The following is a 23,979-nucleotide window of genomic DNA, read 5'->3' as shown; positions in this document are numbered from 1 at the left end:
GAATAGGATGAGATCTCACCAGACAATCCTCTTTTATCAGAATTGCTGCCATAGTAACAGCTAGTACTGATACGTCATCATATGGACCATCAATTTTTCACTTTATAGGACATCTTCTTATGTCATATGCACTATCATATTGTAGCTTTACTGCTACAGGGTGGCTGGTGTGCACAAGATCACGTGTATATATATGTGATCCTTAACTTCCGGGTTGAGGGCGCACTTGCGCGCCACCGGCGGTTTGTGGTGACGCATGTGCACAGCGAGAGCTGATTAGTGGGTACCGCAGACCTGATGTCTGCCAGCACCCGCCAATCGTTTGGCACACAGGCAGAACAGCACTCTGCCTATGAAACAAGGCAGATCGCCGTTCTGTCAGTAGGGAAGGCATTGATCTTGTGTTCCTGCAAAGCAGGAACATGGATTCATATCTTCCCTAGTAAAAGCACCTTCCCCACAGCAAGAAAACACCAGCTAGGCACACAATTAACCCTTTAATCGCCCCTGATGTTAACCCCTTCCCAACCAGTGTCATTAGTACAGTGACAGTGCATATTTTTAGCACTGATCACTGTATTAGTGTCACTTGTTCCCAAAAAAGTGTCAAAAGTGTCAGTGTCTGATTCATCCGCCGCAATATTAAAGTCCTGCTATAAGTCACCGATCACCGCCATTACTAGTAAAAAAAAATAATAATAAGCAAAAATTTGATAAATATATCCCATAGTTTGTAGACGCTATAACTTTTGCGCAAATCAATCAACATATGCTTATTGAGATTTTTTTCTACCAGAGATATGTAGCAGAATACATAAATAAATAAATAAATGTTTTTATTGGATATGTTTTATAGCAGAAAGTAAAAAAAGATTGTTTTTTTTTTTTCCAAATTGTCAGCCTTATTTTTTTGTTTATAGCGCAAAAAAATAAAAACCGCAGAGGTGATCAAATACCACCAAAAGAAAGCTCTGTTTGTGGGAAAAAGGGACATAAATTTTATTTGGGTACAGTGTTGCACAACCGTACAATTGTCAGTTAAAGTAACGCAGTGCTGTATTGCAACAAATAACCTGGTCATAAAGGGGGGTAAATCTTCCGAAGCTGAAGTGGTTAAGGTGGTATTAAACCCGAAAACCAAAATGGGTAATATTGCAGTTTACAAAAAGAAAGAAGCAACTGGTTGATATGGTGGCTGCATTCATTTTTAGGCTTTTTTCCTTCCTTTATTGTAACTAGGTGAGTCTGATATTTTTCAACATTCACTTTATTGCTAAAATGACTCTGAAATTCAAGACGTAGCTGGGTGTAGTAAGATGTCTGCTGCCGCCTTCTGATTGCAGGTGTTCTGTCAGATTAGCAAACCTGGTAGCGGTGGAACGCATGCGCAGCTGACAGAACATCACTTCAGTTACCTAATCTGACGGGTTCGCTATTCTAACAGAACCCCAGCCGATGCCGCCCAATATTTGGCCTCTGTGTACGGCCGTTAAAGTGTAAGTCCAGGTAAAAATGAACTAACTCTAAACTTACTCTCTGCCAAATTCTAAACCTAATCTATCTGACCCTCTAAAGCAAAAATCACTGTACTTGCCTATTCTGCAGCCAATCCGGTCAGGTTTCCAGCAGCGAAAGGTCTTTAGCTGACCATGGCTGTGAAATGCCTGGGAAGTGACGTCACCCATAGACTTACTATGGGGCTTATGTTGTCGGCTGCCTCTCTTGCACACTCCCACACACTGAAGCCGCCACTCACAGCTGATGCTGGGACCGCAGCGGATCAGCTGCAGAATAGGTAAGTATAGTGGTTTTTGCTTTACAGGGTTAGGTAGATTAGGTTTAGAATGTGGTAGAGAGCAGGTTTAGCGTCAGGTTTTGCCTGAACTTCCACTTTAAGTCGGATAGTTTTAAGGCTTGTACACACTATAAGAAAATTGGGCGAACATTTTCGTCCAAAGAATTTCGTCCGATTTTCATATAGTGTGTACACAACTTTCGACAGCTGATTCAGAATTTACGTACGAAAATTCTGGAAGGGTCAAACTTCAAAGTTTTTCTCGTATGGAAAAAATCAAATAACTTTCATTTAATGTGTACCGTTTTCATACAATTTATGTACAAGAAAAATCAGAAAAGAAAGACTGTGCATGATCAGAAACAATAAACAAAAACAAAAAAAAGCCTTTTTGTCATACGAATTTTCGTTCATCGGTTCCAATTTGCTGTGAAACAACGAGGAAAATCGGACGATCGTTCGCCCGATTTTCTTATAGTGTGTACCCCAATAACACTGCCCTCTCCCCAGTCTGATAGTGCTGCTGTCCAAAGGAGTCTCCTTTGCTCCTGATCCATAGTGTGTACCTCACCTAACACTGCCCTCTCCTCAGTCTGATAGTGCTGCTGTCCAAAGGAGTCTCCTTTGCTCCTGGCCTATAGTGTGTACCCCACTTAACACTGCCCTCTCCCCAGTCTGATAGTGCTACTGTCCAAAGGAGTCTCCTTTGCTCCTGGCCTATAGTGTGTACCCCACTTAACACTGCCCTCTCCCCAGTCTGATAGTGCTACTGTCCAAAGGAGTCTCCTTTTCTCCTGATCCATAGTGTGTACCCCACTTAAAAATGCCCTCTCCCCAGTCTGATAGTGCTGCTGTCCAAAGGAGTCTCCTTTTCTCCTGATCCATAGTGTGTACCCCACTTCACACTGCCCTCTCCCCAGTCTGATAGTGCTGCTGTCCAAAGGAGTCTCCTTTTCTCCTGATCCATAGTGTGTACCCCACTTAAAACTGCCCTCTCCCCAGTCTGATAGTGCTGCTGTCCAAAGGAGTCTCATTTGCTCCTGATCTATAGTGTGTACTCCACATAACATTGCCCTCTGCCCAGTCTGATAGTGCTGCTGTCCAAAGGAGTCTCATTTGCTCTTGATTTATAGTGTGTACCCCACTTAACACTGCCCTCTGCCCAGTCTGATAGTGCTGCTGTCCAAAGGAGTCTCATTTGCTCCTGATCCAGGGCATAGACACCATAAGAAAGGAAGAGTGTTACTGGTTAGATCAGGAGGTGAAAATAAAGGAAAAAAAAAGCCTAAAAAAAAAAACTGATGCAGCCACCACAGCTAATGATTTGTAAGTTGCAATATAATATATAACATTTTTGTTTCTGTGTTTATTGCCGTTCTGTGACTTAGTTTCCCTTGTATTGTTGCAGTGTTTCCCTGTCCTGAAAGTATTCCTATTGGTTTATCTGTCCTAGGGTGCAGAAATACCTTTGGACAGCAGCATTGTCATTCTAGGGGAAAGGTGTTAGATTCACTTGCGGATTTAGATACAAACAAATTGGAGCCAGAACTCCAACTGAGGCTCGGTTCACACCTATGCATTTTGTAATGCTTTTTACAGAAACGCACTACAGTCCATTTAACATGATTTCCTATGGGACACGTTCACATCTATGCTTTTTTCAAAGTGTTTTGTTTTTTTTAGAAAGAGTCAGAGACTTTTTTAAAAGCAAAACGGTGCGTTTTTGGTTCAATAGATCTCAATGGAGAAGCTGCAGCAAAGCATGTATTGTGTTTTTGCCTCGATTTTGCCACATTATATGTTTTTTAATCCACCCAGCAACAAATTAGCCCCCCTAAAAAAATAAAAAATATAAAACACATCCAAGAACATGTGAAAAATGCAAAATGCACTGCAAAAAATCACTGCAGAAATGGATCAAAAGCAAACTGCATAGGTGTGAACCAAGCCTAAGACTATATAAACAGTTTACAGAAACAGTTTTGTTCCTTTTGGGATAAAGGTTTTACATAAATAAATAAAAGCTGATCATTGTAAGCACCCTGTCACTGTTAAAGTGTTACTAAACCCACAACAGTAAAATCAGTCTATATATGTAGTAAAGCATGCTTGTTATACTCACTGTGGAACCTGAGGGGTTATTCCTCTGCATTGTAAAAATACTGTTTGATTCTGTATGCACAGATCCTCTTCTTCTACTACTGACCCCAGAACATGTCAGGATAAGGCAGATCCTTTGTAGTCAGGCTGCACATGCACATTTTGGTGTGTATTTCTAAAACAAGCTGTCCCCCCATAAGAGTTGGGACTTTAAGGGCAGACATGACACCAAGATATTAAAAAGTATATATTATTTTATTATATCATGTTAAAGTAACTGAAAAATAGTATAAATTGAATAAAAACAAAGCATATGTAGTTGAATAACAGCAAACCTCTACATAAACATAGACATTCTGGTGTTGTTGAACATGATATGTAAATATTTTCTCCATATCATCCGACGTGCTTCAGGTTCATATCCTTTCATCAGGGGTGTATGATAAGGCGATTACATAAGTTCATTTGCTTCTGTTGATGAAAAAAAAAAATATATATATATAGTAACATTGTAATAAACATCATCATAGATCACACGTTACATCAAAATGCCATGTGATTGATGTCCATATGGTACCTACCAATCTTAAAATTGAGGAGAAAATGGAAATGGACTTTATAGGCACAGTGAGATTGAAGTAAAAAACTTGTTTATTAATGACATAAAAACAGGTAAAGGAACCCCCTAGACCAGGGGGATGATGGTTTAACAAAATACATAGGAAAGTCAAAAACAGCTCAACAAAATGCAACTAGCCAATAAGCATAGACATACAGAATGGTTTACAATAGTTGTATAATGTAAAGGTAGTAGTGAACGAGGATGCTGTACGTTACATCCTAGCTGACTCGAAGGCGATGTCAGGGATAACGCAGAGCGTCCTCTACCGCAGTCAGTGAAGCTTTACGCATAGAAAGAGGTTCATGTAGCCAGGTGCCCTACATGTTTCGCTTAAAAATTCAAGCTTCTTCCGGAGCTACTGGTACACAAGTTCCCTGTAGAGGCGGATGTGTGCTCACATTAGCCAAAATTTGAACAAGGAAAGATAAACCAAATGTAAAGCATATACGGGGGATGATCTGCTGAGATGGGTCTGATAGCCGATGAGACTGTAGACGGATTTAGGTAAGATGCTTGTCTTAGTGAAGGCAGAGACCAAAAGGAGGTAGCCAATAAGAACCAAAAAAGAGAAGCCAGGAATATATGGATCAATCCATGATGGAGATAGTCCCTCCGGTAAAAGGAAACATGCTGGTGTCATCAGGAATGCAGGCTCGCAGTTCAGCAGATCAGTGCCCCTGGATGGGGATGGTGGTTTATGTCAGCTAGGATGTAACGTACAGCATCCTCGTTCACTACTACCTTTACATTATACAACTTTTGTAAACCATCTCCTCAATTTTGACAATTATTCGGACGTGGCACACTGTTTTGTTATGTTGTTGCGCCCCTATTTCTGCTGCTGTAGTGGTAGCGCACTATCTTTGTATAACCTACCAATCTTAGGTAAAGAGGAAATAGTAACTGTATGATGTTGATAAGAGAAATTAACTGGTCACAGTCGGTGTGTATTGCTAGAGAGTTTTTTTTTTTTTTTTCTTGAGAGAGTGCATGTGAACAGCACAGGGCCAATCAGCACTGTCCAGACAGAAGGTCAGGGGTCCTGGATCCTTATAGTACAGCCACTGCAGTATGAAAACTCCTCCTATAAGCTTTACCAGGCACTGAGAGAATGAGATGAGATGAGAAAAGGTATTTAGCAGTTTATATTTACTAAATTAATTACATTTCCATGTTCTGTGTACTGTGGGAGACCAGATATAGTGAATGCAGGCTCCTGGGTTTAGTAACACATTAAGTATTAAATGTCTCAACTCACTAACTGCTACATCTGCAAGATACCTTGTTCTGTTGAAAAACAACAGACTTATTAGCTAGATTTCCAAGTGAAAATAAAGGAAATAAAGCATAAAAAAGACATAGAATGCAGCATTAACATCTAAGATTTGGTAAGCTGCAATATAAATATTTGCTTTTTGGTTTAATGTCGCTTTAAGGATGAATGTTTGTTGAATGACTAAAGCACTGAAAAGGTTCCATCATTCTGGAGCCTCTGATAACTTACCCTATGATGTCCTTGTAAACTACAACAGGCTGCACAGAGCAGGCTAATACTAGCACACATAGACACATCAATTGGGAGTACCTAATAGGGCGTATGTTAAAGAGCGATGACGCCAAAGAGAAAGCAGGAAGGAAATGGAAAAAAAAGGGGGAAAAGAAAAAGGGGAGGACCCCACCTGTGCCCCGTACCCCACGTTCCCAGAACCCAGGCGACCAGAGATCTCCTAAACGCCACCAGTAAGGTAGCGGACCCATGGTTCCCACACTTAATCAAACTGTTTCATTTTATCATTCAGCATAGCTGACATGCATTCATTGATCGTTATCCATTAAAGCTTGTGTCGGAGTTGCTCGAATGGTAGGACAGGGGACCTCCAAGACCGTGCAAGCGTAATTTTCGTAGCCGTGAAAATAAAGGTAATAAGTCTTCTCTGGGCCCTTGTGGCCATCCCCGCCTTCAGACCCAGTAAGGCCTGCTGTGGGGATTTGGTCAGGTTAATTTGCATAAGGGTGTATATAAAATTGTACACCCGTATCCAAAAGTGGCGTACCTTGTGGCATTGCCACCAGATATGGAACATTGTTCCTTCTTGACCACAGCCATGGTAGCACCAAGGAGACGCCCCAGGTACATATTTCGCTGTCCACACTGGCACCATATACCAGCACAGTAGTACTTTGTAGTTTGCTTCTATTAGAGAAGTATTAATTAGCGATCTGGTGGCGTCCTGAGCAATGAGTCGTCAGTCGGCCAGCTCAATGCTATCCCGCATGTCAGCTTCCCACTGAACCATAAGACAACTTCACGGAAGAATCCGACAGTATATTGTATAATGCGGATATATAGCTGTGCAGCTTGTCGTATTTTCGACACAAAAATTCGGTTCATACCTTTTTAACTGCAAGTTCATGAAGGTTATATTGGGGGTCAGGACAAAAAGTCTTGGTCAGTTTGACATTTTTGGGATTGCAATCTGGGTGGGCTGAAGTTATTGATAGGAGAACTGGTCATCATTGGCCGGTATTACATCAGTAGCACACAATACAGTTATTAAAAAAATGTTTTTGCAGAAAAAGAGACAACAATGTTACAATCAATGTCCTCTGTTAGCCAAAAAAAGCAAAAACGTGGATAACGGAAATTTTGCATAGAAACAAAGGACAATGACATGCAAACTTACACTCCACCGTAATTATTATCGTATTTAAATACTATGTTTTTACTATATCAATATTTCATGCTACTCATTGCCTGCCTATAAAGTCCCATCTGGGGGGTTGTTTCCTTTTTCTATGTTCTATGTAACAGAGATGTGGGAGCTAGTCCTTTGGACACTTTTACACTAGCTCTATATATACCTTTGTTCGTTCCACCGTAATTTTTTGGATATCCTCGCACACCCCTGGGATCACTCCAATTGCTGCACCGCTCACCCATTACTTTACTCCTACATACACATAAAAAAACTATTGCAGCTTTAGCGATCACCCCTCCTATTTTTTACACAGCACTATTCACCTAAATTTTTGTGTACATGAACACAAAGTAACTTCTGTCTTTGCAAAAATAACTATATTCTTTTACACCATACTGTACAAAAAAATGATTGCAATGCATTGAAAAGACATGAGTGTTGATGTGCATTTATGCATTTTCATGCACATTGTGTTGCATTTCATGCATTTTGGAATCCATTTTCATGCCATCTGTTGCAAAGTGACAACCAATAACAATTTATTTTTTTATAGCTTTACTTTCAGTTGCACTGCATTAACATGCATTCACGTGCGTTGCATTAAAATGTGGACAAGTTGCATTTTAATGCAGTGCACTATGACGTATGTACAAAAAATGTTGTTGTGAAAGAAACATATAGACAGCCAAGGTTTTCAATGGGGTGGGTTTACTAAAGACAAATAGACTGTGCACTTTGCAAATGCAGTTGCACTCTACAAAGTAATTTGCATCATGAATATGTATATGAGCCCTGCTAACTTCCAACATCCAATCATGTGCAAGCAAACATGCTGTTTTTTTTATTTGCCTTGCATATGCACAATCTATTTGCCTTTTGTAAATCAACCCCAGTGTGTGTTTGCGGTGACGTGCATTAATCCTGTGCAGAAAAGCACAAGTCACTGCACACAGTGTGAAAAAGCCCTAAAAGTGCCACACGTTTGTTAACATTTTCCACGCGTAGAAATGTCCATAGCCTCCGAGCAAGACCAGTTTGCTTACTTTTTGCATTTTACATTATTGTTATTACAAATTATGTTCATTGGTAAATTTGCTTGGTTTAATACAAAGATGGCTTATTACTTTTTTTTTATGTCACCATTTAAAGCACTAATGTGGATCTGCTAGTGGATGAAATACAGAAAGCTGAGCCTCTTATTACTGCCTCCCGCACCCAGCAAGTAAAACAACTCTTACTTAGATTACAAGAAAAGATAGCACAACAAGACCACCATAAGTTTTATCTGTTCAAGGTGAGTGTCCACTGTTTTGTTGAACACCAGGTGAGCTAGGTGTGTGATGAGTCATGGTGATATTTTCATGATCAATAAAATAGTTTTTTCATGCACAACATTACGATTAAAGTAAATCAGTAAATCTCTACAATGCATTCTTATTTCTATATTTTCTTTTCTTTAACAATGCGGCCTGTACAGAAATATTTCTAGTTATCCTGCCAGAAATCTACTGAGACCATAACTTCCTGTTGTGGACTTATGTTCACTTATATGGACTACAGAACACCTCCTTCCTGTGTCATCTAGATAAGGAGAGGGGTGGTGTTCTGTAATCCAAATCAGAGTGTGTAGCTTAGGGTGACAACACTGCTTAAGCATAGTAACAGTACCTTGAGTAAGTTTTGTCATCCTAGGACAGTAATTGTGTTACTGGCAGATTACCAAGTGAATTTAAAGGAAAACCAGTCTGAAAAAAACTAATGCAACCTCCACACTCAATGCTGAACTCTAGCTTTTGATATACTTTGCATAGTTCATTTGAGCCAGCTTGGCCCAAACAAACTACTGTATGTCCCTCACTAACGTGCAACATGGATGTGCATTATCCAGTGACCTCACATGTTAGGGAGGCCAAGCTGGCCCAAACAAACTATATGTAAAAATGGAGTTCAGCTTTAAGGAATTTAAAGCTGCAATATAGTTCATTAATGTTACACTTTTCACCTCCCTAGCTTCCTGAACCTAAACTAACTACTCCCTTCACAACTGCTTACTTAGCTGAGCAACACACCCACGGCTAAAAGCTGGCCATACACACAGATTTTTTTTGTTCAGCTTGCAGATTGATTATTCCATCCATGTACAATTCCCAACGTATATGATTCTTTATATTTAAAGCCCAACTCCAGGTTGGTAAACCCCTGACATGTCACCTTTATTGTTTTATTTTAATTGAGCACACATACATTTTTTCTGGAGGCTTCTATCTGGTCCTTTTGCACTTGCTTTAATGGTGACATGTACAAATATAGTCAGAAGAGGGAGCTGTTGTTTTATAAATAGCTTACCATTGAAAGTCAATGAGGAATTTAAATCTTTCTAAGAGGATGGATAGCAAAAAAAAAAAGAAATGCTCTAATATCCTAATTATCTCACCTACAGGGAGAGCTAAAATTATTATTTTAGCCTTCTGTACATATGCATATGACTTCTGCATATCTGGGAGACTCCATGCCCTTTATCAGTTACGTTTCTGCAGTAACCAGCATTTTTGATATATGTTACTGCATATGTTTATGTATGTTTGTGTATTTTTAACACATAATTTTCCTTTATGCATTATTCAATGTACAAAATATGAATATGAGAGGACAGGTGTCCGCTCTGTGCAAATATAGTCTATGGCAGTGTACCTTATATTTAATTTATATGATTACAGAGAATTTGTTTTGTAGTTTGTGTCTGTTTTGTAACTGTGCTGGAATGGTAACATTCAGGATCCACAGCGATATGCCATTAAAATCCTATAGATAAAGATAAATGGAAAGAAGGGAGCTTTGTGGCATGGGTGAGATAATGAGACTAAGGGAAGAATCAGGTTACACAGAAAGTGTGGGAAACGTAAAGTAAAGGAGCTAAAAGAAAAGAAAAAATGAGGGATTTATATGCCTAAGAATACCCAAAAATAGAAGAAAAGTATAAATGTATGAGCAGAGAGAAAAATCAGTGAACAATGAGATACTGAGAATAAAAGGCAGATGGTGATGGAAACATAGGATGTAGTAATACACTAGAAGCGTCACCGGTTACCATTGTTTTGGTTTTTTTTGGTAAAAAAAAAATAAAGGTTTTTTTTTTTTGGTAAAAAAAAAAAAAAAAAAAAAAAAAACTTTATTTTTTTTATCACAGTGTGGCCTACTTAGTCTAGTCAATACAGACTGAGACAGCCTTTTTCAACCTTTTTAACATGGAGCATAGAAGTTTCCCCCAGATTTTCAGAAATAATCACTTATCTTAAAATCTAAATTGTTATTATTTAATAACATATGTAAGAAAAATGTATACAAAAAATGGGGGGGGGGGGGATAATAATTACACAGTAAAACACAGTACAAAAGCATACAGTACAGGGTCACACAACATTTATATCTGTTATATATATGCAGCGATTGCGTAAGCTTATCCAATGCATTTCGGAGCCACTTGGCTCCTTCCTCAAGGATAGCTCTGCGAGTAATGAAGATAAATTCTATAATCTATTCCAAATCACAGCTTGTTAGAACAAATATACAAATACACAGGCATCATATATTACAAAAAAAATGGGTCAATATGCAGTTCTTAGAGTGTCTCCAAACTGCAACATTTGTACCTCCAATAAAAACATCAAGAATATTTGGCTGCCATCATTTCTGTAAAAAAAGAGACCATGCCCCTACCTGGATGTAATCAGGGTGGGGTGGGTGGAAACTTGAATCCCAGTGAGACCAGCCAAGCATACACTGAGACCACCTGACACCAAGCACAAAGACACAAAAAGAAGGAAAAAATGAGTGAAGCCCACTATGTAGGAAAGTCTTCTAAATAAAATGCAAAAGGACCAGGTATATATCAAGGATGTGCAGTCAGGGAAGGCAGAGCCTCACCTGCCATGAGCATAAAAAAAAAAATATTCGATTGAGGGTCGTAGCTCAGCGACCTGGGGTCACAGAGACCCCAAATTTAGGGGGTAGGTAGCTGAAATCTGGTCAAAATTTGGGGTTCCTAGCACCTATGGTTCGGGAGATACGGGGCTCCTTCTGCAGCCTGTCAGAAGCTGCATACAGCGCGGCCAGTTTAAATTCAAGCTGGCACATGCTGTTTGCAGCAGACTGAGAGGATGAGCTCACAGTGCCTCTGACTTCTTGTCAGAGGCACTGAGGTCAATGTACAGCTTGGAGCCTTGACCCAATGGTAAAGCACCATTGGTCCAAGCTGTCCAATAAAAATGCTGCAGTGGAGGCTCTCCTCTCGTTGTAGTGTCATAGCAGGGGGCATGTGTCTAAAAAAACAAATGCTCCCTTCCAGCTCAGCCCTCCTAACTATAAGAAAAAAACATGAGTTTATGGGTATAAGGAGAGAGAATCTTCTTCTGCTGAAAAGGTTCTTTTTTAATCAAGCAAAATAATATATTATTATACTATACTATATGTTTTAACACAATAATTTATTATTCCCAGGGAATAAAATGGTGATTATTGCAGCTTTTTATGTCACACGGTATTTTCTTAGCAACTTTTCGAATGTGTTTTTTTTGGAAAAAAAACTGTTTCATGAATGAAAAAAAAAACCTAAAGTTAGCCCGATTTTTTTTTTTTTTTTTTTTTTTTTTTTTTTTTTTGTATAATGTGAAAGATGATGTGATGCCAAGTAAATAGATACCTAACATATTCATGCTTTAAAATTGGGCACACTTGTAGAATAGCACCAAACATCAGTACTTAGAAATCTACGTAGGCAACGCTTTAAAACATTTTTACAGGTTACATGTTTTCAGCATCAACAAAAAGAATGACTGAAAACCATCTTGAAGGGACAGCGTTTGTAAATATTTGTTTAAATGAGTATAACTAGTAGAACTGCAATCGCCTACATAAGGCTACATTCACACCTGAGCGTAGCGTTTTCGCGCGTTTTTTACAGCGATTTTTACAGCGATTTTTGCCGCGATTTTACCGCGATTTACAGGCCTTTTTTGTGCAGGCGTTTTTAGATTGAATAGAGACCAATGGAAAACGCCTGTAATCTGCCCAAAAAGAAGCTCATGTACTTTTTTGAGCATTGGGCGTTTTGCTCACAGCGTCAAAACGCTCAGATGTGAACAGGGGCCATTGAAATGAATAGGATTTGTCTTGTTGGGCGTTTTGAGAGCTGATCCTAGAGCAGAAAAACTCCCCAAAAACACCCCAAAAACGCCTACATGTGAACGGAGCCTAATGAAAATCGAATACATAACTTGTGAATATGTAACCTGTGTGTATCTGGCTCTGATACTGACCAGTGCCTCACCAGCCTCTGACCTCACTGCACGTCCCTGGTGTATATTCCAAATTGCAGGCCACGTACCTCAGGTGGATATATCTAAGAAGATGTTAAGATGAAGGGCTCTATCCAAGAAGATGTTAAGGACAAGCCAGAAACATATATGTGAAAGACAGTGAGCAGAATTCGCTAAATAAAAGAAAAAATAGAATATATATATATATATATATATATATATATATATATATACACAGTCAGGTCCATAAATATTGGGACATCGACACAATTCTAATCTTTTTGGCTCTATACACCACCACAATGAATTTGAAATGAAACAAAAAAGATCTGCTTTAACTGCAGACTTTCAGCTTTAATTTGAGGGTATTTACATCCAAATCAGGTGAAAGGTGTAGGAATTACAACAATTTGTATATGTGCCGCCCACTTTTTAAGGGACCAAAAGTAATGGGACAGTTAGCTGCTCAGCTGTTCCATGGCCAGGTGTGTGTTATTCCCTCGTTATCCCATTTACAATGAGCAGATAAAAGGTCCAGAGTTCATTTCAAGTGTGCTATTTGCATTTGGAATCTGTTGCTGTCAACTGTCAATATGAGATCCAAAGAGCTGTCACTATCAGTAAAGCAAGCCATCATTAGGCTGAAAAAACAAATCAAACCCATCAGAGAGATAGCAAAAACATTAGGTGTGGCCAAATCAACTGTTTGGAACATCCTTAAAAAGAAATAATGCACCGGTGAGCTCAGCAACTCCAAAAGACCCGGAAAACCCCGGAAAACAACTGTGGTGGATGACCGAAGAATTCTTTCCCTGGTGAAGAAATCACCCTTCACAACAGTTGGCTAGATCAAGATCACTCTCCAGGAGGTAGGTGTATGTGTGTCAAAGTCAACAATCAAGAGAAAACTTCACCAGAGGAAATACAGAGGGTTCACCACAAGATGTAAACCATTGGTGAGCCTCAAAAACAGGAAGGCCAGATTAGAGTTTGCCAAACAACATCTAAAAAGTCTTCACCGTTCTGGAAAAACATACTATGGACAGATAAGACCAAGATCAACTTGTACCAGAGTGATGGGAAGAGAAGAGTATGGAGAAGGAAAGGAACTGCTCATGATCCAAAGCATACCACCTCATCAGTGAAGCATGGTGGTGGTAGTGTCATGGCGTGGGCATGTATGGCTGCCAATGGAACTGGTTCTCTTGTATTTATTGATGATGTGACTGCTGACAAAAGCAGCAGGATGAATTCTGAAGTGTTTCAGGCAATATTATCTGCTCATATTCAGCCAAATGCTTCAGAACTCATTGGACGGCGCTTCACAGTGCAGATGGACAATGACCCGAAGCATACTGCGAAAGTAACCAAAGAGTTTTTAAAGGGAAAGAAGTGGAATGTCATGCAATGGCCAAGTCAATCATCTGACCTAAATCTGATTGAGCATGCATTTCACTTGTTAAAGACAAAACTGAAGGGAAAATGCCCCAAGAACAAGCAGGAACTGAAGACAGTTGCAGTAGAGGCCTGGCAGAGCAACACCAGGGATGAAACCCAGCGCCTGGTGATGTCTATGCATTCCAGACTTCAGGCTGTAATTGACTGCAAAGGATTTGCAACCAAGTATTAAAAAGTAAAAGTTTAAATTATGATTGTTAATCTGTCCCATTACTTTTGGTCCCTTTAAAAAGTGGGAGGCACATATACAAACTGTTGAAATTCCTACACCGTTCACCTGATTTGGATGTAAATACCCTAAAATTAAAGCTGAAAGTCTGCAATTAAAGCACATCTTATTTGTTTCATTTCAAATCCATTGTGGTGGTGTATAGAACCAAAAAGATTAGAATTGTGTTGATGTCCCATTAAGTGTCATTTCTTCAGTGTTGTCACATGAAAAGATATAATAAAATATTTACAAAAATGTGAGGGGTGTACTCACTCACTTTTGTGAGAATATATATATTAGAGAATATGTTTATTAAGCTACTGGATAGTAGCAATATCCAAACTTATATTAAGGGAATCTAGGGGTAGTAGTACAAACATAGTTAATAAGTGGTGAACTAGTGAGAAATAAATAAAAATAAAATAAAAGAGGATGTCTTAAATAATATACCCAAGAGTTGGATCTGGCTGATAGATAGCACAAATGTGTTTGCTTATATAAAAGGTCTAAGAAGGTACTCCAAACAAGTTCCAAGTAAAATATATATTATCTTATTCCAAGCCAGAAGTTTTAAGATAAAAAGAACAAGGAGGAACCCTTAAAAAAAATGTTAGGTCTCAGGAATCCCCTGGTAATAATTGCAATTTATTTTGGTCATGCATACCTCCCAACTTTTTGAGATGGGAACGAGAGACACCTATAAGCAAAAGTATGTCGGCATAGGACACCCCCCTGCCATGCCCCTAAAGGGTAATTATACCCAAAAAATATTAGTTAAACCCACAAGTGATTTTTATTTTCTTTTTTACCAGTACTATTCCTTTATACTTGCTTCTGAAATGTACAAATGCAGCAATTTACAAATTTGATGAAATGTTTAGCCCTGGGAAACACTTTTTTGAAAAATAAAGAGTGCGTTTTATATACAACAAATCAGACCAAAATGAGGGAGAAATGAGGAATGAGGGGCAGAGGGACATTGTTCCTAATCAGGGACAGTCCTTCCAAATTCGGGGCAGTTGGGAGCTATAGGTCATGGTATATTATCACAACAAAAAAAAAAAATATGAAGAATTAAGAGGAACACTTAGAATATTTGACAAAGAGGGCTGCTTTATAACACAAAAATATTTTTCAGTAATAATAATGAAACAACATTAGTGGCCAGAAAAGGAATGGAGACCGTTAAATTGTAGCATTCCCTCATATGGTGATCAGTAAAGAAATTCCCACTTGTTTTAATGGTTGTTGGAAAAGTGCTTCCATACACTGGTGGTGTTGGAGAAGAGACTTAATTTGATTGGTCAGTAAAATGCTTCCTTACTTTGGTGATCAATGGAGAAATTCTAACTTTGTTTTAATGGTGAGTGGAAAAGTGCTCCCTTTCATTGGTGGTCAGAAGAGAAGAGACTTCTTAGATTGGTGATCAGTGAAATGCTCCCTTACATTAGTGGTCTGTGGAGAAGAGCTTACTTACATTTGTCATTGTGAAGAATGTTTTCTATACAGATAGCTAAACAGACCATTGGGGTCAGTGGTTACTAACTGGAGAGGCAGACATTTCTGTTTGTTCAAAGAACCCCTAGTGATCTTTGGAGGAACTCTAGAGCTCCACAGAACCCTGCTTGGGAAAGCTGAACTGCGAGATCAGATCACCCCAACAAAATGGAAATAAGTTGGTGTTATATGGAGCTAAGCGAGATCTGTAAGGTCAGATCCCGCCCTTTCAAGTGTAACTGCTTTTGCTCCATGATATTGGTGTTGTCCTCCACTGTCAGCATCCCACAATTCTTATACTTACTTATTTCTAATCCAGTAAGATATTGCACACTAAGCGACTTGTCAAAATCTTCTGAGCTAGGGCTGCATTTTCAATCCTATTGATAATTTCTACTCCATACTTTAGCAGAGAATGAACTCTCCAAATGATTGAATGGAGAGTTACTGCGCATGTGTGGGCCTGCCAAAGGACAGTACAATATAATTATTGAACCAGTTTAAAAACCTGCTGGTATAATTTTGGAATGTTTGCTTTTAGGCTCGGTTCAGGAGTCCGGTGAAGTTTTGTTCACAGCTTTAAGTGTGATTCAGGTGTGACTTTTTACTTGAAATCGCACCTGAACCGGGCTACAAAAACGCAGCAATTTTTTTTAAAAACGGACCAAAGGCGGCTCGCAGATTTGTGAACTGGCTCTACAGTATAAAGAAGGCTGACGACGGTTCACATGTCATGTGAATTGGATGTGGTTCCAAATGCATCCAGTTTGCATATATGTGAACCCAGCCTTAAGGGACTTGTTTCCCTTATTCCTTTTGAAAAAAGGGTAAAAAGAAATATAAATAAAAGCTGACCGTTGTAAGCACAGTGTTCTATGATTCGCCTCAAATCGCTCCAACTGCCACTATTACTCAACAGCTTGGCCTGTTAAAAAGTGGAAAAAATTCTAATGACAGCATCAACAGTGAGTGCCGGTTCACACTAGGGCGACCTGTGAGGCGACCTGGTCGCCTCACAGGTCGCCGCAGGTCGCCTCCCATAGGGAAGCTGCGGACCCGTTCTAATAGGAGCGACACAAGTCGCTCCGACCTAGAAAAAGGGTCCGGAGCTTCTTTGGGGCGACCCGGAGGCGACCGCCATAGACTTCTATGTTATGAAGTCCGTGGCGGCCGCTCCGAGGTCGCGGCGCGAGCTCGCACCGCAACCTCGGAGGTCGCGGTGCGAAGTAGCGTCGCTGCAGTGTGAACCGGCGCTGAAAGAGATTCTTGAGGAAAGATAAAAAAACAAACAAACATGTTTTACATGTTTTGCCCTGATCCTCTTCTTTTTGGATCCCCTGCCGGTGGTCCTGGGTCCTCCCCTCTGCCAAGTGCCCCCAATAGCAAGCCTCCACTCAAGCAGGGTTGCTCCCGAGGCACGCTCTCTCCTTATTAGCTCACTGGCTGTGATTGACTGTAGCAAGAGTCAATAAGAGAGAGAGACCCAGGAGAGCCGCTGCTTTCATGCACATTGTTCGATCAAAATGGGGCTCAGTATAAGTATAAGGGGGGTTGCTTGGGACAGGGGAGCTGCACCCAGGAGGTTTTTTTGAGAATGCATCTATAATCTTCTTTGTTTTCTAAGCCTGTGTGCCTCTCTCTATGTGTTTTATAAAAAAAAATGCTGTGAATGCCTTTTTTCAGTGCGCTGCTTGGCGATCATGTAACTGGCTGGCTGTCTCCTCTCCCCGTCTGACAGCTGCAGGGGGCGGGGCGGAGATTCCCCTGCTGACATCAATCGGGAAGAGAAGAGGGGAGAGAGAGAGAGCCGTCTAGTCACATGATTTCAAAGCAGCACACTGAAATAAGGTATTTATAGCATTTTTTTTTTTTTTAGAAAACACATAGAGGCACACAGGCTTAGAAAACAAAGAGAATTAAATAACATATTAACAGTTATTTAAGCTGCAGCAGGAGTGGGAGCTGACACGGAGCTGACAGGCAGGGAGAGGAGGGGGAGGAGGACACAGGAGAGCAGAAAGCAGAGCTGTGGATAACGGAGGCATGTACACTGACCAAGGTGTAAGGGCTCAGCAGCCATGATACACTGTGGTCAGTGTACAGAGGGGAGGGTAGAAACTGGCATGATCAGCCAGGTTTTTTGGGTGATAGAAGGGGCCAAATAACACAGCACAAGCACTGTGCTGTTATTTATGCTTTAACCACTTAAGCCCCGGAAGATTTTACCCCCTTCCTGACCAGGGGGTATTTTGCGATTCGGCACTGCTTGACTTTAACGGACAATTGCGCGGTCGTGCGATGCTGTACCTAAACAAATTTGACGTCCTTTTTTCCCCACAAATAGAGCTTTCTTTTGGTGGTATTTGATCACCTGTGCGATTTTTTGATCATGTGCTATAATCAAAAAAAGAGCGACAATTTTGCAAAAAATAACAATATTTTTCAAATTTTTTTATATGAAATTCCCCCCCCCCCCCAAAAAAATGTAAAAATCAATTTTTTTTTACATTTTTGGCCAATTTGTTTTCTGCTACCTATGTTTGGTAAAAAAAAAATCACAATAAGTGTATTTTGATTGGTTTGCGCAAAAGTTATTGCATTTACTAACTAAGGGAAAGATTTTTGTCATTTTTGTTGTTTTTTTTTTTAACGAGTAATGGCGGCGATCTGCAATTTTTTTTTTTTTTTTTTGCGGGACTGTGACATTGCGACGGACAGATCGGACCCTTGACTGACATTTTTGACACTTTTGGGGGTACCAGTGACATTACTGCAGTAATCAGTGCTATACATATGCACTGTTACTGTAAAAATGACACTGGCAGGGAAGGGGTTAACTTTATTGCAGAGGGAGGGATTAAGTGTGTCCCTAGGGGCGTGCTTCTAACTGTGCAGGGATGTGGCTTGAGGTATGTAACAGCACAGATCAATGGACCTACGTAACAGGACCGTTAGATCAGTGCTTTTACACAGGGGAGAATGACAGGCGGCTTTGTTTACATTAGCCGCCTGCCTTTCTCCCTTCACAGCAGACGATCGCGAGTGACCGGCGGACATCGGGTCCGCCGGTCACACGCACGGAGGTGTCCGTGAATGAGCCGAGGCAGGAGTGAGCCTCCGGCGGCGTGTGCTCGCCCGCTATTGGCTCCCAGGCTAGTGACGTACCGATACGTCACTTTGCCTGGCCGGGGCTGACCGCCGCAGTATATGTACTTGCGGCGGTCGGCAACCGGTTAAGGGAACAAGATCCATTTTTTTTTTTTAAGGGTAACAAACGCTTAACGGTAAAAACCTTGAGGCTTTTGAACCACTTTAATACAGCTATTTTACAAGTAGGACTATGAAAAAAACAAAATCTGCTGTGTTTTTTATATTGATAGACTGCATCCTAAATATCATTTTTGATTTTGTTCATAACGCCATTTTAAAGTAGAAGAAATGCCTAATTATATATTCTTAAAAATGTTTACTCCCCCATCTTCTACTTGTATGAAAAAGGTCTGTATACTTACCTATTTTTAATACACTTCAGGCCAGTCATGTGATCCTGCAGCTCTGGTTCCCTGTGTCAGTGAGCAGCTGCTGCAGGGGAGGGAAGGAAGCACCGACAACGTCTGGGCTATAGTAACCTTCGGGTGAGGTCATGGCTCCTGAAATTCAGCGCTGTTGTTAAGCGATTCCTTACACAGAGCTGCAGGATCATGTGACAGGACTGAAGCGGATTAAAAATAAGTAAGTATAAAGATCTGTTCCATAAAGGTTAGGTAAGATAAGTACGAGAAGGGGGGAGGAAACATTTTTAAGAATAGTTAGGCTTTCTTTCAACTGTAAGCTCTTTTGCAAAATGTATGCATTCATTGAAACAGCTCATGTACAGTCAGGTCCATAAATATTGGGACATCGACACAATTCTTATCTTTTTGGCTCTATATACCACCACAATGGATTTGAAATGAAACAAACAAGATGTGTTTTAACTGCAGACTTTCAGCTTTAAATTGAGGGTATTTACATCCAAATCAGGTGAAAGGTGTAGGAATTACAACAGTTTCTATATGTGCCTGCCACTTTTTAAGGGACCAAAAGTAATGGGACAATTGGCTGCTCAGCTGTCCCATGGCCAGATGTGTGTTATTCCCTCATTATCCCATTTACAAGGAGCAGATAAAAGGTCCAGAGTTCATTTCAAGTGTGCTATTATGATTTGGAATCTGGTGCTGTCAACTCTCAATATGAGATCCAAAGAGCTGTCACTATCAATGAAGCAAGCCATCATTAGGCTGAAAAAACAAAACAAACCCATCAGAGAGATAGCAAAAACATTAGGTGTGGCCAAATCAACTGTTTGGAACATCCTTAAAAAGAAAGAACGCATCGGTGAGCTCATCAACACCAAAAGACCCGGAAGACCACGGAAAACAACTGTTATGGATGACCGAAGAATTCTTTCCCTGGTGAAGAAAAAACCCTTCACAACAGTTGGCCAGATCAAGAACACTCTCCAGGAGGTAGGTGTATGTGTGTCAAAGTCAACAATCAAGAGAAGACTTCACCAGAGTGAATACAGAGGGTTCACCACAAGATGTAAACCATTGGTGAGCCTCAAAAACAGGAAGGCCAGATTAGAGTTTGCCAAACAACATCTAAAAAAGCCTTCACAGTTCTGGAACAACATCCTATGGACAGATGAGACCAAGATCAACTTGTACCAGAGTGATGGGAAGAGATGAGTATGGAGAAGGAAAGGAACTGCTCATGATCCAAAGCATACCACCTCATCAGTGAAGCATGGTGGTGGTAGTGTCATGGCGTGGGCATGTATGGCTGTCAATGGAACTGGTTCTCTTGTATTTATTGATGATGTGACTGCTGACAAAAGCAGCAGGATGAATTCTGAAGTGTTTCGGGCAATATTATCTGCTCATATTCAGCCAAATGCTCCGAACTCATTGGACGGCGCTTCACAGTGCAGATGGACAATGACCCGAAGCATACTGCGAAAGCAACCAAAGAGTTTTTTAAGGGAAAGAAGTGGAATGTTATGCAATGGCCAAATCAATCACCTGAACTGAATCTGATTGAGCATGCATTTCACTTGCTGAAGACAAAACTGAAGGGAAAATGCCCCAAGAACAAGCAGGAACTGAAGACAGTTGCAGTAGAGGCCTGACAGAGCATCACCAGGGATGAAACCCAGTGTCTGGTGATGTCTATGCATTCCAGACATCAGTCTCTAATTGACTGCAAAGGATTTGCAACCAAGTATTAAAAAGTGAAAGTTTTATTTATTATTGTTAATCTGTCCCATTTACTTTTGGTCCCTTAAAAAGCGGGAGGCACATATACAAACTGTTGTAATTCCTACACCGTTCACCTGATTTGGATGTACATAACCTCAAATTAAAGCTGAAAGTCTGCAGTTAAAGCACATTTTATTTGTTTCATTTCAAATCCATTGTGGTGGTATATAGAGCCAAAAAGATTAGAATTGTGTAGATGTCCCAATATTTATGAACCTGACTGTATGTAATGTGTACAGCCATGGCCAAAAGTTTTGTGAATGACACAAATATTCATTTTCACAAAGTCTGCTTGTTCAGTGTTTTTAGATCTTTTTGTCACATGTTTCTATAGTATACTGAAGTATAATTACATGCATTTGATAAGTGTCAAAGGCATTTTTGACAATTACATTAAGTTTATGCAAAGAGTCAATATTTGTAATGTTGACCCTTCTTTTTCAAGACTTCTGCAATTCATCCTGGCATCCACATCCTGACTGATGGCAGCCCTCTCTTACAGAATCAATGCTTGGAGTCTGTTATTTATGGGGTTTTTTGTTCATCCACCTCTTGAGGATTGATCACAAGTTCTCAATGGGATTAAGGTCTGGGGATTTTTCTGGCCATGGACCCAAAATGTTCATGTTTTGTTCCCCAAGTCACTTAGTTAGTTGTAAAAATGACACTGGCAGGGAAGGGGTTAACTTTATTGCAGAGGGAGGGATTAAGTGTGTCCCTAGGGGCGTGCTTCTAACTGTGCAGGGATGTGGCTTGAGGTATGTAACAGCACAGATCAATGGACCTACGTAACAGGACCGTTAGATCAGTGCTTTTACACAGGGGAGAATGACAGGCGGCTTTGTTTACATTAGCCGCCTGCCTTTCTCCCTTCACAGCAGACGATCGCGAGTGACCGGCGGACATCGGGTCCGCCGGTCACACGCACGGAGGTGTCCGTGAATGAGCCGAGGCAGGAGTGAGCCTCCGGCGGCGTGTGCTCGCCCGCTATTGGCTCCCAGGCTAGTGACGTACCGATACGTCACTTTGCCTGGCCGGGGCTGACCGCCGCAGTATATGTACTTGCGGCGGTCGGCAACCGGTTAAGGGAACAAGATCCATTTTTTTTTTTAAGGGTAACAAACGCTTAACGGTAAAAACCTTGAGGCTTTTGAACCACTTTAATACAGCTATTTTACAAGTAGGACTATGAAAAAAACAAAATCTGCTGTGTTTTTTATATTGATAGACTGCATCCTAAATATCATTTTTGATTTTGTTCATAACGCCATTTTAAAGTAGAAGAAATGCCTAATTATATATTCTTAAAAATGTTTACTCCCCCATCTTCTACTTGTATGAAAAAGGTCTGTATACTTACCTATTTTTAATACACTTCAGGCCAGTCATGTGATCCTGCAGCTCTGGTTCCCTGTGTCAGTGAGCAGCTGCTGCAGGGGAGGGAAGGAAGCACCGACAACGTCTGGGCTATAGTAACCTTCGGGTGAGGTCATGGCTCCTGAAATTCAGCGCTGTTGTTAAGCGATTCCTTACACAGAGCTGCAGGATCATGTGACAGGACTGAAGCGGATTAAAAATAAGTAAGTATAAAGATCTGTTCCATAAAGGTTAGGTAAGATAAGTACGAGAAGGGGGGAGGAAACATTTTTAAGAATAGTTAGGCTTTCTTTCAACTGTAAGCTCTTTTGCAAAATGTATGCATTCATTGAAACAGCTCATGTACAGTCAGGTCCATAAATATTGGGACATCGACACAATTCTTATCTTTTTGGCTCTATATACCACCACAATGGATTTGAAATGAAACAAACAAGATGTGTTTTAACTGCAGACTTTCAGCTTTAAATTGAGGGTATTTACATCCAAATCAGGTGAAAGGTGTAGGAATTACAACAGTTTCTATATGTGCCTGCCACTTTTTAAGGGACCAAAAGTAATGGGACAATTGGCTGCTCAGCTGTCCCATGGCCAGATGTGTGTTATTCCCTCATTATCCCATTTACAAGGAGCAGATAAAAGGTCCAGAGTTCATTTCAAGTGTGCTATTATGATTTGGAATCTGGTGCTGTCAACTCTCAATATGAGATCCAAAGAGCTGTCACTATCAATGAAGCAAGCCATCATTAGGCTGAAAAAACAAAACAAACCCATCAGAGAGATAGCAAAAACATTAGGTGTGGCCAAATCAACTGTTTGGAACATCCTTAAAAAGAAAGAACGCATCGGTGAGCTCATCAACACCAAAAGACCCGGAAGACCACGGAAAACAACTGTTATGGATGACCGAAGAATTCTTTCCCTGGTGAAGAAAAAACCCTTCACAACAGTTGGCCAGATCAAGAACACTCTCCAGGAGGTAGGTGTATGTGTGTCAAAGTCAACAATCAAGAGAAGACTTCACCAGAGTGAATACAGAGGGTTCACCACTAGATGTAAACCATTGGTGAGCCTCAAAAACAGGAAGGCCAGATTAGAGTTTGCCAAACAACATCTAAAAAAGCCTTCACAGTTCTGGAACAACATCCTATGGACAGATGAGACCAAGATCAACTTGTACCAGAGTGATGGGAAGAGATGAGTATGGAGAAGGAAAGGAACTGCTCATGATCCAAAGCATACCACCTCATCAGTGAAGCATGGTGGTGGTAGTGTCATGGCGTGGGCATGTATGGCTGTCAATGGAACTGGTTCTCTTGTATTTATTGATGATGTGACTGCTGACAAAAGCAGCAGGATGAATTCTGAAGTGTTTCGGGCAATATTATCTGCTCATATTCAGCCAAATGCTCAGAACTCATTGGACGGCGCTTCACAGTGCAGATGGACAATGACCCGAAGCATACTGCGAAAGCAACCAAAGAGTTTTTTAAGGGAAAGAAGTGGAATGTTATGCAATGGCCAAATCAATCACCTGAACTGAATCTGATTGAGCATGCATTTCACTTGCTGAAGACAAAACTGAAGGGAAAATGCCCCAAGAAC

At 40.5% G+C, this 23,979-nt stretch overlaps 1 protein-coding gene across 2 annotated transcripts in view; it reads left to right on the top strand.

The window, feature by feature from the left end:
- Positions 1 to 23,979, top strand: part of DAW1 (dynein assembly factor with WD repeats 1) — a 121,166-nt gene that overhangs the window by 9,592 nt on the left and 87,595 nt on the right. For both annotated transcript variants that reach the window (XM_082249604.1, XM_082249603.1), the window contains exon 3: positions 8,366 to 8,510. In XM_082249604.1, the coding sequence (XP_082105730.1) occupies positions 8,366 to 8,510 (145 nt within the window). The remainder of the gene's footprint in view (positions 1 to 8,365; positions 8,511 to 23,979) is intronic.

Source organism: Pelophylax lessonae (genome assembly GCF_965119305.1).
Source record: "Pelophylax lessonae genome assembly, chromosome: 3".
Classification (NCBI taxonomy): domain Eukaryota; kingdom Metazoa; phylum Chordata; class Amphibia; order Anura; family Ranidae; genus Pelophylax; species Pelophylax lessonae.
This window is presented reverse-complemented; position numbering and strand designations above follow the sequence as displayed.